This window comes from Dufourea novaeangliae, unplaced genomic scaffold (genome assembly GCF_001272555.1).
Source record: "Dufourea novaeangliae isolate 0120121106 unplaced genomic scaffold, ASM127255v1 scaffold246, whole genome shotgun sequence".
Lineage (NCBI taxonomy): Eukaryota > Metazoa > Arthropoda > Insecta > Hymenoptera > Halictidae > Dufourea > Dufourea novaeangliae.
The window spans coordinates 37,550-53,505 of record NW_015374139.1 but is presented as its reverse complement, the minus strand read 5'-3'; the positions used below and the strand labels follow the sequence as shown (position 1 = coordinate 53,505).

The following is a 15,956-nucleotide window of genomic DNA, read 5'->3' as shown; positions in this document are numbered from 1 at the left end:
TGTCGACGAGAAGATGAAAATGAAATGAATCTAAAACCAAGACGACAGATATATACATATATATAAATATAAATACATATGTATATGTATATCTATACATACGCGAGAACAAGAATACGATCAACTCGAACTTTAGTTGCAAAATACTGATAGGAGTACACACACACATAAGAGGTGTCGTTCAGGAACACCTTTATCATTGTCTGATTTGATGATATTTTGTAAGTCTGGACCAGTTGTTAGGTTCTTATTACTCCCATAGCGACTTCTTATGGCGTATTTTCTCTGTATATTGTCAATGTTTATTATTAAATATTTTTCAAATAAACCCGCCGGTTTGTTTTCTGTCATTTGTCATTTTCACCACAATCTCATTGACGGCACACACGGAGCCGAGATTTTCTGAATTAACGGGTACGAGTTAGAAGAAACAGAAAGGATCATGGATTTAGCGAATGGTAGATGTTTCTGTCTTAAGGGGGACTTAGGCAGTCAGATTTGGTAAAAATGTAACTTTTCTTTGGGAATTAATTATAAGAAATGAATACAAATCCTGACTATGCACTTTTGGATGATGCTTATTAATACTGTAAAATGTAAAACAAATTTTATTCTGGAACCGCTGTGGTTTTGTAGTGAACCGGCTGGAAAAAATTGAATTATGAAATTATACTGGAAAATTTTTCACTATACAAGCACTAATAAGTAGTTAAATGGGTTAAACAGTTCAGCATCGAAGAATTTTACTTTCTTCGAAAATCTCAGTGTAATTCAAAAATTTCCAAAAAGTATTTTCGCAGTTCGATTATTGTTACTACACTTTCATTATCCAGTATTATAAATATTTTTATTTTTTTTTTCGTTCCTCGAACGTCGAGATGAGAGATACTGCAGACTTCTAAAGAATCCTCTTCTTTAGAGCAGGCTCGTGTTTCCGGTGAACGAGCAGCAAAAGACGTACAGCCCAGTCGAGATGTATTTTTTTCTTCTTACTTTTCATCGGCAGTGAGTCACCGCGCACATGGGAATTACCTCTATTCGCTCTCTGTATTCGACATTCGGCTTTCATCTGTCAGTAGCCCGTGGACCGTCATTGAAGGAAGACGCGTGTGTATACTCGGCTTATTCATATCGGTCGACGCGCACGTGCGTGGCCGTGAATAATTCGAGGATCAAACAAGTGGTTTCCACCCCCGTCGGAGGCTTCCGACATAATCGGAGGTGAACACTTAAGCCCCGTACACGCTTGAAGAAATCGTTATTAAAATTTGGACGAAAAAAAAAAGCGAAGAGTCTTCCTTAGTGACATCTAAAGTGACAGCAAGATTTATTTTTTTTAATTTTACGTTGAAGTATATATTGTTCAAAGGTTCGAGTTTTATCTGACGTTGTTGTTGATTGTTAGGTGACTTTTGTTTGTGTGTGTCTTCAAGTGCGACTTCACTGCAGTTGACGGTTAGACGCTTACCCTTGCAAATTGGATAAATTTCAAAAAGTTATGCTACTAGCGTGTGCCGAGTGTCAGTGATAGTTTCGTTAAACATTCAGTTATTTTTTTTTATGTTTTCGTTATATTTATTTAAAATATATTTATGAATCTTAGCGACGATACATTGGTAGGGCATTCTGTTTTTTATGGAGAACTTTCCTAGTGAATATTTATTTACGATAATGTACATTATATCTTCTGGAATCATGCTTGAATGAAAGAAAAACTAAACGTACGCGTGTGTGCCAGTGTCCCACAAGAGGTTAAATAATGAAATAAACAAATCTCTAATTAATTTCGCGCACGGTATAGAAATAATGAATTGTATATATTCAGTGATGTGAATAATTTTAAAAGTACATTTTTTAGGCCGTTGTAAAAAAAAATCATCGAACCATCCGAGTCTCCGTTCACAAAATTAGTCGATCGCCCCGACCTGTCTCTATCCGCTGTTAGACCAAGTTGCCAATCAGGGAACCAGTTTTCGGGGGCAGGGTACCACACGAGGAGACAGGTCGATGAATCCACAGAGGGCCACGTAATCGCGGAAAAATGTAAATATCACAGTACGCCGCACGAGAGCGTCTTACGTCTTCCGCAGGTGGGAACAATAAGAATCGAAAGAATCAAAATCGGAATACCGTTCGACAGACTGTGATATCCTCAGAATCTTAAATTAATGGTTCGTTGGATCACGATCGATGCAACTGGACCGAGAGAAGATCGCTAAGATGCCAGCTGGCTGGCCTGGCCGTCATCGAGCGTCGACGCGATTAGAGAATCCGCTCGGAAGTAATCCGTTTCGGGACGCGCGTTGGTAACTGGCGAACACGTAAATCACGGGACGTCGTGAAAGAAAGAAACGTTGTAATGGAGTTACCGTATAAATTATGGTAAGCAGACGCGTCGAGGAATTCCGACCGAGGACACACACACAAGTAAGTAAGTCTAGCGCCACTTTGCCTCGTATCGCTGACGGACTTTTAAATTCAGATTAATTGTTTTTGTGTACGTCTGGGTAAACGCCCCACTGAATGAACACTTAAGAGATTTTGTAACTATTGCAGTCAAATTTTATATGATAATAATATTAATACATATGTGGCACATGAAAATTAGAATTTTTAAATATCTGTACCTTTTTATAATGTACCTGGATGTCAATTTGGAAAAATTAGAGAAATGTCATTAATTAATTTCGTTCCCGATGAATTATCGGAGAATTTTACGATTCCAACGTTCGAAAAGAGATGTGATTCGATTATTTTCTTTGCACAAGCGTCACAGGGCATCGATGTTCGTCGAAACACGATGTTTAAAGTTTCGTTCGCGTGTGAACGCACTTTTATCGAGGGGTATCGAGTGTTACCCGACCGTAAGGTATTTTTAGTAAGCATGTAAAAGCTCGTTGTCGAAAACGGAGCGTTGTTTCGTGACCGTTGGACCGCTCGCTCTCGGAAACTATTTCCTGGGAACGATCTCGGCCTCGTGACGTACGGACAAACCAATAACAGCGATGACTCCAGCAAAATGGAAATAACAGTTATTATAAACATCTCGCAATGTTTAATGGAACGTCTGCGTACGTCATCGAAAAGTAAAATAAATTCTACCCGCAAATCGTTTCGCGGCGCCCGAATAGTAGGCATACAAACGCGAGAATTAAACAATCGTGACCGCCATATGATGTAATCGACAAAATTACGTTAACGTTTGTTCGAAAATGATTTCCTTTCCCCGTAGATCATTAAAATTCTGACTATTTTCTCATAGAATGATTAGATAACAGCGAATGATATAGATTTCAGGCAATCACTTTTCTATTCCTGTTCGATGATTTTACAATATGACATGTCAATAAAGAACCATTTCTTAGGCCAATGTTTCAGATACCAGCGAAGATTACCGTCAGCTCGTTACGATAAGTACAAAAGATATTGTTTTCCAGGCGGGCAGAAGAGAAATGATTCAGAATAACTTCCAAGAAATTCCCTGAGAGTCAGCACAGAATCGAGATAATGGAGTTCTGCAAACGCTCCAAATTTCTGCACGTGCTCCCGAGACCCGGAAGACGTATCGTGTGGTCATGGCGAACGGAAAACGGCACGATCCTCCGGATCGCGGGCAACGATCCCACGGACGATTGTCCGATCGAGTTGCTGAACATCTCCATCCCCGTAATCGCGATCCTTATGACCCTGATTGTCTGCCTCAAACAGAAATTCAATAAACGACGCAAGTAAGTCTTCAAACCTTGGCCGAGGCGACATTTCAATTTCAGATTGGAGAACGAGCCATCGACGGAGGATGGATTTTCCATTGATAATTAAGATCGAGGGAGTATCTTTAGGATGAAACTTCCGTGAACCACTTAGTTTTTCAATTTTCAGATAAGCTGCCGTCACACGACTCGATGATGAAACTTGAGGGTTAGGTTCAATTTCCAAGATGTTTGGTTTAGTAATGGAATGCTAGGGGAGGGGTGGGTAGATGAAGAAATAACTTTCGAAGCGTATCTCCGAGGAGAGAGCTTTGGAGTTTCGTCGGAGGTTAAGACTTTGTTATTCGGTAGAATGAAATAGTTCGAAAGGGTAACGATGAAAGTGTCTTAATAGGTCACTTCGGGGATCTACGGGGTTTCAACTGGGACAGCGTTCAATTAAACGGAACGCGGTTTCACGTGGTTTACTTCGGGATGCCCCGTGATTCAGTGTTTGAACAATTTACTACAATTGAACGGAATTGAGCGACTCTTCGGATTTACCCACGTATTCACCGTACTATAGAGTAGTGTTTTTCTCTATGTCTTTCGCATCGTTAGGAACTGCGGTCCTGTCCGCGATTTTTTTCGATGAATAATCGAATCGTTGTTTGGGAACATGGTCGATTATTTACCGGCGTTAAACAACGATTAGAGCCCTCTGTTTCCTGGAAAACATTGTTCGAATCGTAAAATATTTATTCGACTTCCCCGTGTTCCTTTCGTTCTTCCTAGCCTCAGCCGTCGAAGAACATACAGCGGATAAATAATTCATTCTTCGAACTTGTAAAAGGATCACGAAGTCCTCCGGTTGCGTAATTATTAATTCCACTACGAGTAATACCTTTCTGGAAAAAAGAACTACGCCGCGGAACAAACAGAAGAAGACAAATAAAAATGTTCACAATGAAGGTAAAGAAAAGACAGGAAGAGAAACACACCTGACTGCAAATATTGATTCAAGTCATAAGTACACTTCGTTTGTAGTTGAAGAAAATTCACTTTTCTAACAAATCTCGTGGTAGATACAAAAAGTTTCCTCTCATGTTCACTTTCTTAAAGCAATAATTATAAAAATTATCCAACAAAAATCGCTGTCAGTGAACTTCCATGCAATGGTGTCAACTATAAAGCGTCTAACACTCTTTTTATTCACTGTATATATGATCTATTCCACTAATATATTAAATAAAACAATCCTTGCAGTATCAGTAACACTGAACAATATTTAACGAATCAGAAATTCTTCTTGGACAATCTTCTTCAGACCGAAACCAACCTTAAAACCAAAAATAATAGATACCTGTTGGCCCATGCTATTATTCATCGCTTGCAGCATTCACGAAAGACGGGTCCGTGAAGAGACTTCCAGTCAATTAACAGAATAATTTACAACACATGTCCGTGCGCACCCGTTTTCCTCGTCCCATTCAGTTCGTTCGAGGAATCTTAATGGAACAAGATGGCCGCCCCGGCTCTATCCCGGTTCATACGCCGGAAAATCAATGTCCGTTGACTTCCTGTTCGCCGGCATCGCGAATTCGATCAAAATTCCCGCGGATCGAGGAAGAAAGCCGTTTCTCGATCGAACAAGTGGAAGTTGTCGGGCGACAGACTCGACACGATAAATTATTACAGCTTATAACGGACTAATTAATTTCATCCAGCTCGATGACCGCGTGCTCACCGAAAAAAAATTGAAATCCCGTTTCATTTCATGTTCCCGATCGCACCCGAGAATTAATTATGTAACATACGATCACTTTTCGTACGACGAGGATTGATAAACTGTCCATTGGATGATCGATTTGTCATGTTATAATTGTAACTCCGTTTCACACTCTGGGTGCAATTATCGTCTGGTGTAATTGCATATCAATGAATTTCAATCGTAGTCATTAATTACGGAATGTAATTTAATTCACTCGCGGAGGTTCAATTATATCTCGACGCTTGACGATCGAAGGATCGTGAAATTGAAGTTTCGTAAAAGCGCGGAAGATAAAATTTTTAATGAAACATAATCTTCTTGTTTAATTAGAGTCACCGCAGGGCTACTTCCGCTACATACAACCAGGACGTTACTGTGCATGTTGCTGTTGTTGATTCTTTTCTTGGAACTCTCCGAGTCCATCTTGACGACTGTATCCCTGTCGTCCATTTTCACGATCCTGGCGGTACTCTCCTGCTGGATCGTTCATCGATGGACGGAAATCAAACGAGGCTTCTGGACCGGTTTCTCGGCGGGAATCTTCGCCGCTATTGGTTTGGCACGAGCATGGAAATTCAGTTATTTGTCTGGGTCGGTAAAAAAGTATAAATATCCAAAAAAATCGTAAATTATCAAAGATTGAAGACTTCCATTCAATTCTAAATATTATGCTCTCCATTTCAATACGATCTCTCCATTCATTATCAGATACGGCCTGACAATCGAGCACGTTCGATTCGTAACGACAGCGGCGTCCGCCATTCTGTGTGGCTTCTTCGCCATCTTGGATTCTTACGCGCTCTATCTCACGGTAAGTATGTAACCGTTGTTTGACATCGTGAATACATTGTTAATAACTATTTATCGCTAGTCAAACCCACCCACGAACGATCAGGACAATCAGTGTTTAGTAGAAAAAAAAAACGATACTACGCCTTCGCCAAGTGTGATCTTCTTCTGGTCCCGATAATTTCTTCCAGCCTTCGAAATTGAAATTTACAACGGTCCTATATTCACGGTAACGCGGCCACGGAACCTTCTTACGGGGAACTATCGAGCGAGGAATTAACGGCGGGACGTTACAACCTTATCGGGGAGAGGCAGCTAGGCTCCTGGGTAACCAGCGCAAACATTTGTTTTACATTTGCTCAGCTTGTTTGAATAATAATGTTTATTATCGCGACCTGGTCGAGAGTCGGTGGATAGGCTTATCGAACGGTTAACGTTACCTACTTTCCTCTGCCTCGCTAAACTATATCGCAAAAATAGACGCGGAAAACCCGCGTGCTCGTGACGATCATACATTTACGGCAGAGTTGGGCAAAAATTTATTCGAATTACAAATAGTGAAAAGCAACACCATCTAAGATCGTTGTGCGGACCTTTAAACAATTAACGAGATTTAATAATTGTTTGCCAAGTGTCTAGTCGTTCTGAAAGAAATATTATTTTACTACAATAATTGGACTTTCCACGTTTAATCAATTAAAAACGACAAAACACTTTCTTATCGTCTACTCATTATTCGGAATTTTTTATCTAGATAATAAATTTGCTCATCTCTACATTTATGGTTACCTTGGGGCCACACGAAAATAAGACAAGAAAACCGTTCCATCGAAACGATTCTAATTAAATGTTCATTACCCAATTAGGGAATAGACGTACCTACTATCGAACTACACCATGGGAAATATAAATGCTCCGCGATATTAGATTCCAACCGTTTCGTTCAAAGAATTCCAACGTGGATGAAACGATCGCAAATAGATTGCGCGCAATTAAACGCCCAAGGGTTGAATTCCCATCGAGGTCGAGAAATTCGTTCTTCTACGAATCGATCGTGTTCGATCGAGAAATTCTCGCCCAATTGAATTGGCCGCGAACCAGACCGCGTGTTTCACGTCTAATTATAATCGTGCTAAGAACGTGCCGCCTCTTTGAGCACCCAAAGCGTGTGTCTTCGACGGCACGTGATTCCATGACTGAATATGTATTTCACGTGCACGCTCGTTGGTTCCCTTGACCCAGTAACAACACGCCTACACGCTGGATCGTGCGAATAAATCGAACCAATACGCCGCCAATAAGTCAATCTTTGATCTTCTTCGACACAGACCAGACGTAGGAGGCGGAAATACTTAATCAGACAGAAAGAAGGGGGGGAAACGGTCTATGGACACTCCGAAGCGACGTTTATCAGCAAAATTACCTTCCATTGGGTCACCGATCTATTGTCGAAAGGATACGGTTCGCCCCTCGAGTCTCAAGATCTTGGTGAACTGCCGGAAGAAGAGTCCGCCAGGCGACAGTTTCAGAAATTCAGGAGAATTTACGAGGAGAACGAGGTGAGACGACGATTGTTCGAGTTTATTATGCAAATACGACGTTATTGTGACGAAACTGTGGGGGTGAAAGAGAGAAGAGAGATACAAATAGGGGGTGAAAAGAGCCTAAAACCTATAACCAAAATTCCATTGATATAAAAGAAGCTGTGTTCAATGTTTAATAATTTCAATTTTCTGATGAAGGGGAAAGGGAAGGTCTCCCTTTGGCGATGTTTCTGGAAAAGGATATGGCTCCCTTTTACTATCGGAGGATTATTAAAGCTACTAGGGGACGCAACAACCCTTGTTGGACCTATGACCATCTCGAAAATCTTGGACCACGTCTCTGTCACCCAGAATGGGACCAATCATCGAACCTTTCGGGTACCGATCACTTACAATCTTTAATTCCTCCATTTCCACTTGGGTGATCGACAACAAATGTCAGGACACTACAAATTAAAGGCTGAAAATATCCTTAAATTTACGCAGACTGCTATGACGTTCTCCGAGGTTCTCCAAAATGGCTACTTCCTCGCGTTGCTCGTGTTCGTGTTCGCGATGCTGCAAAGCACTCTCAGCCAGGCCTCCACGCACGTGCTCTGCGTCGAAGGGATTCGTTTGAAGGGTGCTCTTCAGGTACACACTTGACCGGTCATTGAACCACTTACGGTTTTTTATAACTTCTCTTCAGAAGTTTCTTTTTAATCTTAAAAAAGAATTTACGGTTTCTTATTTCGATCTCACCGTGGCAGGCGTTGCTGTACGATAAAGCCTTGCGTCTCTGCTCGTGGAGCATCGAAGATGACGAGAACGTGAAAGAGCAACAGAGGAGCCAGCAGACCGCTGATATCGGGACCCTGACCAATCTCATCTCCGAGGACGCTTATAACGTTATGAACTTCTTCTGGATCGGACATTATACATGGGCGATACCGTTGAAAGTAAATACTGCACAGAAGATTTATTGTATTAATTTGGTAGTATTGTTAGACCTTGGCTAGAGATTAACTAGCTAACGTAATGGATCTAAACCCAGACGAATCTAAGAGTAGTCCCAGATACTAGACCTAAATCTTAACTTGACTTTCACACTTAATTTCAGATCGCTGCTATAATTGTCCTCCTCTACACAAAACTAGGCGTCAGTGCAATCATCGGTGCACTTTGTTGTATACTCCTGGTCACACCCATGCAATTGTTTCTTGGGAAAAGAATGTCAGAGAACTTCAAGTCCATCGCAGTACGTTTGATTAATCCCATTTTCTAGCTTATTACTGTAAAAAATGTCTTGGTAAACCAAGGGAAGAATTTTCTCAGAAACGAAGCGACGCCAGATTGCGCCTGGTCAACGAAGTTCTCCAGGGCATGAAGCTGGTGAAACTTCGAGCCTGGGAAGATATCTTCGAGGGGAAAATCAGGGGAGCAAGGAACGAAGAGCTGAAAATGCTGGACAATGATTCCTTCTATTGGACACTTATCAGTGAGAATTCTTCCTTATGGTAATTTGTTTTATCAAGATGATCGTTGATGGAATTACACACTTACGTTGTCAGATTTCCTCACACACGCCTCATCGGTTCTCATGACACTCTTCACTTTCGGAGCCTATTATTGGATAGAAGATCGAAGTCTGGATGCTGGAAATGTTTTCGCGAGTTTGGCCCTGTTCTCGCAACTCACCGTGCCTCTTCTTATATTTCCCGTGATGATACCTATCATTATCAACGCTACGGTAACTGTCAACCGTCAAATTTTCCGCAAAAAAATATACGTTCGAATATATTTCTATTTTGCAAGTAAACATATTTCGCTCAGATCTCTACGACCCGGATGGAAGATTTTCTTCAGCTTCCAGAGATCGAGAATATTCTACCGAATCACGACGACAGAAGGACAGATTTTAGCAACAATGATTCATCACGAACGAATTCCATAGAAGAATGCACTGTAAGTGTCTTCAGGGTATGTTTAAGTCGGATTCGGTCTGAACCACCATGTTCTTGAAGGTAGAAGCAACGAAGGTGCACAGCGCGGCGACCTTTGGTTCCCTGGACAACATCGAAGAGGACGAAGAGGATGGACAGTCCTCTGGTTTCAGGGAATACAAACTTGACATAGACTCGTCCGCGGACACGGTGTTCGAAAAGGACCCAGAAATTCCGGTGCTTCGAATGAAATCCTGCGTGTTCACCTGGGGCTCTGATGAGGGACAGCTGTTCATCCAAGATCTCAGCTTTCCACGTGGTAATTTCTAATGTTGAATGCTTTAAAATTAAGCTCCAGTGATCCTTAAGATTCTTTCAATTAAACGACGAGCCAATTCGGCTTCTCAGGGCAGTTGACACTGGTGGTTGGCGAAACCGGAAGTGGAAAGACGTCGCTGTTGCTGGGAATGTTGGGGGAGATCCAACGTACATCAGGAACGATCGAATGGACCAAGTTAGTCTTTCTGATCCTTAAAACTCTCCGTTAAAGTCACTTGAACATCGATCCAGTGAAATATATTCCGAAATAGGGGTGCAAAGATCGCGTACGTTGCCCAGAGGCCTTGGCTACTGAACGCTACCTTGAGAGACAACATCCTCTTTGGATCACCGTACAAACCACGAAGATACCGTAACGTATTGAAAGCTTGCGCCTTGCAACCGGACGTGGATATATTGCCAGGTCACGATTTCACGCGAATCGGAGAGAAGGGGATCAATCTGAGCGGTGGCCAGAAGCAGAGGGTCACCATAGCTAGGGCGCTTTACAGTGACGCGGACGTTATCGTCATGGTTGGTCCATGCAAGAAACTTTATTCCATTCTATTTCGATCGTTAAAAATCCGAACCTGATTCTCAGGATGATCCTCTGTCCGCACTGGACCACCAAGTCGGCCAGCAGATATTCGATCAGGGAGTCCGCAGGCTACTCCTGCGAAGTGGACGGACTGTGATTATGGTCACTCATCGGTTGGAATTATTATCCACCGCTCATCAGGTATGTATACACCTATTTTTGCCCTTCTTAGCTTAATTATCCTAACCATTCAGACATCCGAGAAAAATGATTCATAATTTCCATTGTGTCGTCCTTGTTTTGCATCTTAGGCCATTTTAATGTAGGAAACTTTTTAAGTATGGCCTTTTAGCTTTAATTAAACAATGAAAAGCATATGGGGCTCCAAATACTGGAAATATCTTGAAAAATGGTCATTTGTTAGATTGGACATTTTAAGTAAGGAGGACAATATTGTTCCAACACGAACATCCAATAAATATCCCAAACACCGTACATGGGTGTTCCTGAACATTCAGGTGATCGTGATGCACGGTTGTCGAGTCCGAGCGGTGGGCACGAAGTCGACGATCGAAGATTCCGATCCAGAATTGGCGGCCGAGTGGAGAACAGCAGCAGCGAGGGGGAACAATCTGTCATGTCGTGTTCATAGAACAGCCAAAGACAGGTGGTCTTTGATCAGGCTGGTGTCTAGAATCGGTATCAATCTAAGAAACAAGCAGGCTAGCGATGGATCATGGATCACTGATCAGGAAGCGCACGTGGTATGTATGATATTAAGAAGGTCACACCAAAAGTCACTATAGCTCAGAAAGACACTATACGAAGAGAATTGTAAATGGAAATACGAATACAGAATTCTAAGTAGAATTAAAATTCGAGCTACGCAGAGACATGGAATAACAGTTTCCTTTTAGAATCCTCCAGCTTTCGTGCCGCTACGGATGCGACGAACCACTCTCTCGGGTTCAAAGTACTTGGCCCCCGATCTTACAGACCTCCCGGTGCCCACGGAGGAATGGAGGGTGCAGAAGAAAGAATCGAGATCACATCATCGGAATGCGATCAGATCGAGTAGTTTGCAGCCCCATAGGCGTCCGGCGCCTGTTCTTCGACAGAGCAGCACTCCAACGATCCTCGAGAGCGGATATATTATAACAAGGTGGTTGATGTAACTGATCTTTTTTAGTCGCTGCTGAATTGCCCCTTGAAGGTGCTTCTTTTGCTTCTAGAAAAAGGAACAATACTTTCGACAGCGGACAAACCAGCGACGTCTTGAGACAGATATTTTCTGGCAGGTCTGTGTATATCTTCTAAGTGCCAGCTAAATATCGTTACAATTACCATTTCCTTGTACAATTACCATTTTCTTTTCTATCGTATCTTTGAATTTGAACATTGTTCTGTTTGTAGAACTGTCAATGTGCATCCCGACGAAGCGTCGTTGAACACAGAGAAAAGCGTCTTGCGTAGACTGATACCGTCCAATCCGAGCAGACAAGTACAGTACAATCTAAAAACGTATAGATCCTCTGTCTTTCATCGATTAGGTGTCCCTAGGACTTATCACTGAATCTACTTATTTTCCCTTAGATTCAATCAGACACAGGAACGTAATCGTCTTCCAGTAAAAAGGTTACCGTCAGTGGATTCCAAAAGGACCAACGAGAGCAACGAAATGAAAGAAAGTTCGTAGACTTGAATCAGGTTAATCGCAAAATCTGATGGGACACTAAAATGAAACTATCCGTTTCAGAGAGTCTCAATAGGGAGGACCACGAGGAATCCAGTCGCGAAGATAGGAGTGGAATGGTCACCAGAATGATTTGCATGGATTATGCGAAGGCTGGGGGGTTGATACCAGGCCTGATTTACATAGGGGTGGCAGTTCTCTGCCAGTTCCTTCGTGGTTACACGGACCTTTGGTTGAGTCGATGGACGGACCAAGAAAAAGAAGCCTGGAATGCCCATGAAGAACAAGATGTAACCTCTCGAAAATCCTCTATTTCTTTCGAACTGTTCCCAAATACAGTAAATCCTCAATGACTGCTCGAAGGCTTCTTTATGCAGTATTTGTTTATGCAATTATTCTAGAAACAAATTGAAATTTCAGACGTTCTTCTACTTCAAAGTGTACCTGACACTCTCTGTGGGCTCTATACTGCTATCCTTCGTATACAACGCTACCGGTCAATGGACAGGTGCCAGAGCGAGAAGAAAACTGCACGAAAAAGCGATCCACAGACTGTTGAGAGTACCGTTATCGTTCTTCGAGCGCGATCCTGTTGGGAAAATTTTGAACAGATTCAGCGGCGATGTAGGCGTGATCGATAAGGTTTATACATTAATGAACTGTTCGTCGATTAACCCTTTCTGCTCGGAATTATTAATGATTCCAAATTGAAATCGCGCACAAGCAGCAAGGGTTAAAGTGTTTCAATGGATGATACAGCATAGGAGAGATAAATAGTGATTGGTTCAGCGATGATAGTGAACGTGATCGTCTCACCGTGGTTCCTAGTCGCTGCTCTGCCCATCTGCGTAGCCTATTACCTTGTCCAGAGATTCTACAGACGCAGTGCAAGGCATTTGCAAAGACTCGATGGCAGGTGTGTGTCAAATAAATTCTCACACATCGTTTATTGTTCCGTTCGATGGAAGTCGAACAAATTATTGCGTCTGGATCATTGATCTTTACGATCTAAAATATGACCTCACCTGCATCCAGCACACGTTGGCCGATTGCGACGCATTTTACCGAGACCCTCAGCGGTCTGGCCACGTTAAGGGTTTCGAAACAAGAGAATCGATTTATGGACCAGGCGATCAAGTGTCTGGACACGAACACGAATGCGTTTCTGCTGTTGAACACGAGCAACCGATGGCTAGGCATCGCATTAGTAAGAGAACCTTTGATCGTTTCGACTTCTTAGACGGAATTTAATCATTTGTTAACTTTCAGGATTATCTGGGAGCAGTGATTGTGGTTGCAGCGACGTTCGCCGCGTTAATATCCGCGGAACTCTATCCGAGTCGCGTGACACCGGCTTTAGTTGGCCTGGCGATCAATTACTCCCTTCTAGTAGCCATCTATTTAAACTGGGTGGTGAAATTCACCGCGGAGATCGAGATGTACATGGGCAGTGTGGCGAGAATCTCTGCGTACAGATATGCTACAATCGAGAATTATCGAGAAGAGGGTAGCTAAATTATTCTTGAGACGCGTATCGCGACCTCGACGTGTTTTAACCCTCTCTGACCCCCTTGGTATCGCACAAGCAAAATTTTGGGCTCCAATATCTTCACAATATTTTAAGGGGCAATTAATCCAATTCGAATGGATACAATTTGATTTTTTATACCTTATTTTTTTTTTAGATATCAACATGATCTTGAATTTTTTCGTAGTCAATACCACATTGTACTGATAATTCTGAAGGTCACGCAATGATTTCAGGTGTCCAAGTGCCTGAAAATTGGCCCGACAAGGGTGAAGTCGTCTTCGATAATGTTTCTTTAGTGTATGACCCGCAAACGGAGCCAGTGATTTCGAACTTATCCCTGAAGATCCCAGCAGGGCAAAAGGTGAGAATCACGAGAGAAGAAAATATTCCAAGAAACTAATGTAGTAGACCGTTGCTCTGTAGATTGGAATATGCGGAAGAACCGGAAGCGGAAAGTCCTCCACAATAATGGCGCTGTTTAGATTGTTGGGGATCGCGCAAGGTAAAATTCTAATCGACGGAGTGGACGTTCGCGAAGTGCCATTAACTGTCCTTCGCTCACGGCTATCGGCTATTCCTCAGGACGCAATCATGTTCAGCGGCACTATACGGTAATTTTTAATCGATATCTCTTTTCCATCTATGCAAAGTTAAACACTACGAAAAACAAACGATTTACAGGGAAAACCTGGATCCCCTCTCGATGCACGAAGATCGAGAGCTATGGAACGCGTTGGAGTTGGCTCAGATCAAAAACGTTGTGGCCTCGCATCCCGAAGGACTCGGTAAGCCGTGCTACGCGAAAAATAGAATACGTGAGAGAATAACCGATGATTTTCACAGGCTTCGAGGTGCGAGAAGGCGGCGAGAATTTCTCCACGGGGCAACTACAGCTGTTGGGCATGGCGCGAGCGATACTCCGTAGGTCCTCGATCGTTGTCCTCGACGAAGCAACCAGTGCACTCGACGCTGCCACCGAGAGGACACTCCTGAAAGCGGTCTCAACCGTTTTCGAGGACAGAACTGTGATCGCTATCGCGGTAACGCTCAACCTCGCAGCTTCTTGCATTGTTCTTATCTCTCCTCGAATCGAACAAACACCGGCACAACTCTTTTTTTCCTTCTCCCCTATTTTGATTGCAGCACCGCGCCGCGGCTCTGCTAGATTGCGATCGAATAATCGTCTTCCACGAGGGTAGGATCGTCGAGGAGGGCGCCCCGATGGATCTGACCGGACGACCAGGTGGATTCTTCGCGAACATGTTGAAGTCCACCGCCGAGCAGAACGGGGAAACGATCGATCGTTGAACGATGGATCGATCGATACGAAAACAATTATCGATAGACCGGCTGTATTCGAGCGAGATTGCGCGAAATGTATTTATTTTTGATAATGATGATAAAAGGAACGGTACATACCCGAGATATGGGTCGTTGAATCACTTTTTTATTATATTCGTGAAATATTAAACATAGTGATCGATCTCAGGTGTATAGGGTAAAAGGGCGTAATGGCGGTCGCTTGTGAAAAGACACGAGAAATTGTTTATGTTAATACGATTTCACGACCGAGATACAGTAAATCACAAACATTTCCAATTTGAATGTCTCGAAGTACTGTCGTTTAAATTTTTTAACCTTTAAGGAAGCCATTTTGAATGCTTCAACTAAATATATGAATTGAAAAAAGTGCTCGAAAAAATTCTCATTTGATTTTAACACAAACAACGAAATCACGATTATTTCACTTACGGTTATAAACAATATAAAAATGAGTAATGAAGCGTCACTTTGTTGTTATAATAAATGTTATAATAAATGTTACAATAACTTACCAGAATTCACCAATTCCCCGCCGAATTCCGTTTGAAGGGACTCAACGATACTCAGGACGGTAGTGTGTACTTCCAAGCCGAAACTCTGAAACAGAAAATAAACATGCATTTTAAGTAATTACACAGCGTTAAGAATAATTACGTTACAAATGAACAATTATTGAACTCGTGGTGTGTCGCAAAGATTTCAAATTGAGTCAGAAATACGTAAACATTATATTAATTGGTACACAGTGAAACCCAAAAGTAAAGCGATACCTACGATATCGAATTAATTTGGGATTATTTAGTCTATATTGAATAAATATTAAAGGACAGTAACGATA

At 42.2% G+C, this 15,956-nt stretch overlaps 1 protein-coding gene across 1 annotated transcript; it reads left to right on the top strand.

The window, feature by feature from the left end:
* Nucleotides 1-3,507: 3,507 nt before the first annotated feature.
* LOC107191287 (ATP-binding cassette sub-family C member Sur) lies at nucleotides 3,508-15,199 on the top strand. The gene is given in 30 exon segments (XM_015580284.1): nucleotides 3,508-3,728; nucleotides 5,791-6,051; nucleotides 6,169-6,271; nucleotides 7,578-7,808; nucleotides 7,992-8,171; nucleotides 8,253-8,426; nucleotides 8,543-8,731; nucleotides 8,893-9,030; nucleotides 9,108-9,270; nucleotides 9,344-9,522; nucleotides 9,606-9,737; nucleotides 9,797-10,034; nucleotides 10,124-10,229; nucleotides 10,306-10,567; nucleotides 10,635-10,772; nucleotides 11,090-11,335; nucleotides 11,489-11,733; nucleotides 11,804-11,869; nucleotides 11,985-12,092; nucleotides 12,165-12,259; nucleotides 12,328-12,554; nucleotides 12,685-12,925; nucleotides 13,042-13,180; nucleotides 13,300-13,484; nucleotides 13,487-13,771; nucleotides 14,029-14,156; nucleotides 14,219-14,406; nucleotides 14,477-14,580; nucleotides 14,639-14,835; nucleotides 14,939-15,199. Coding segments are annotated over 30 exon segments (5,334 nt in total). The 3' UTR covers nucleotides 15,104-15,199.
* The last annotated feature ends 757 nt before the right edge of the window (nucleotides 15,200-15,956 follow it).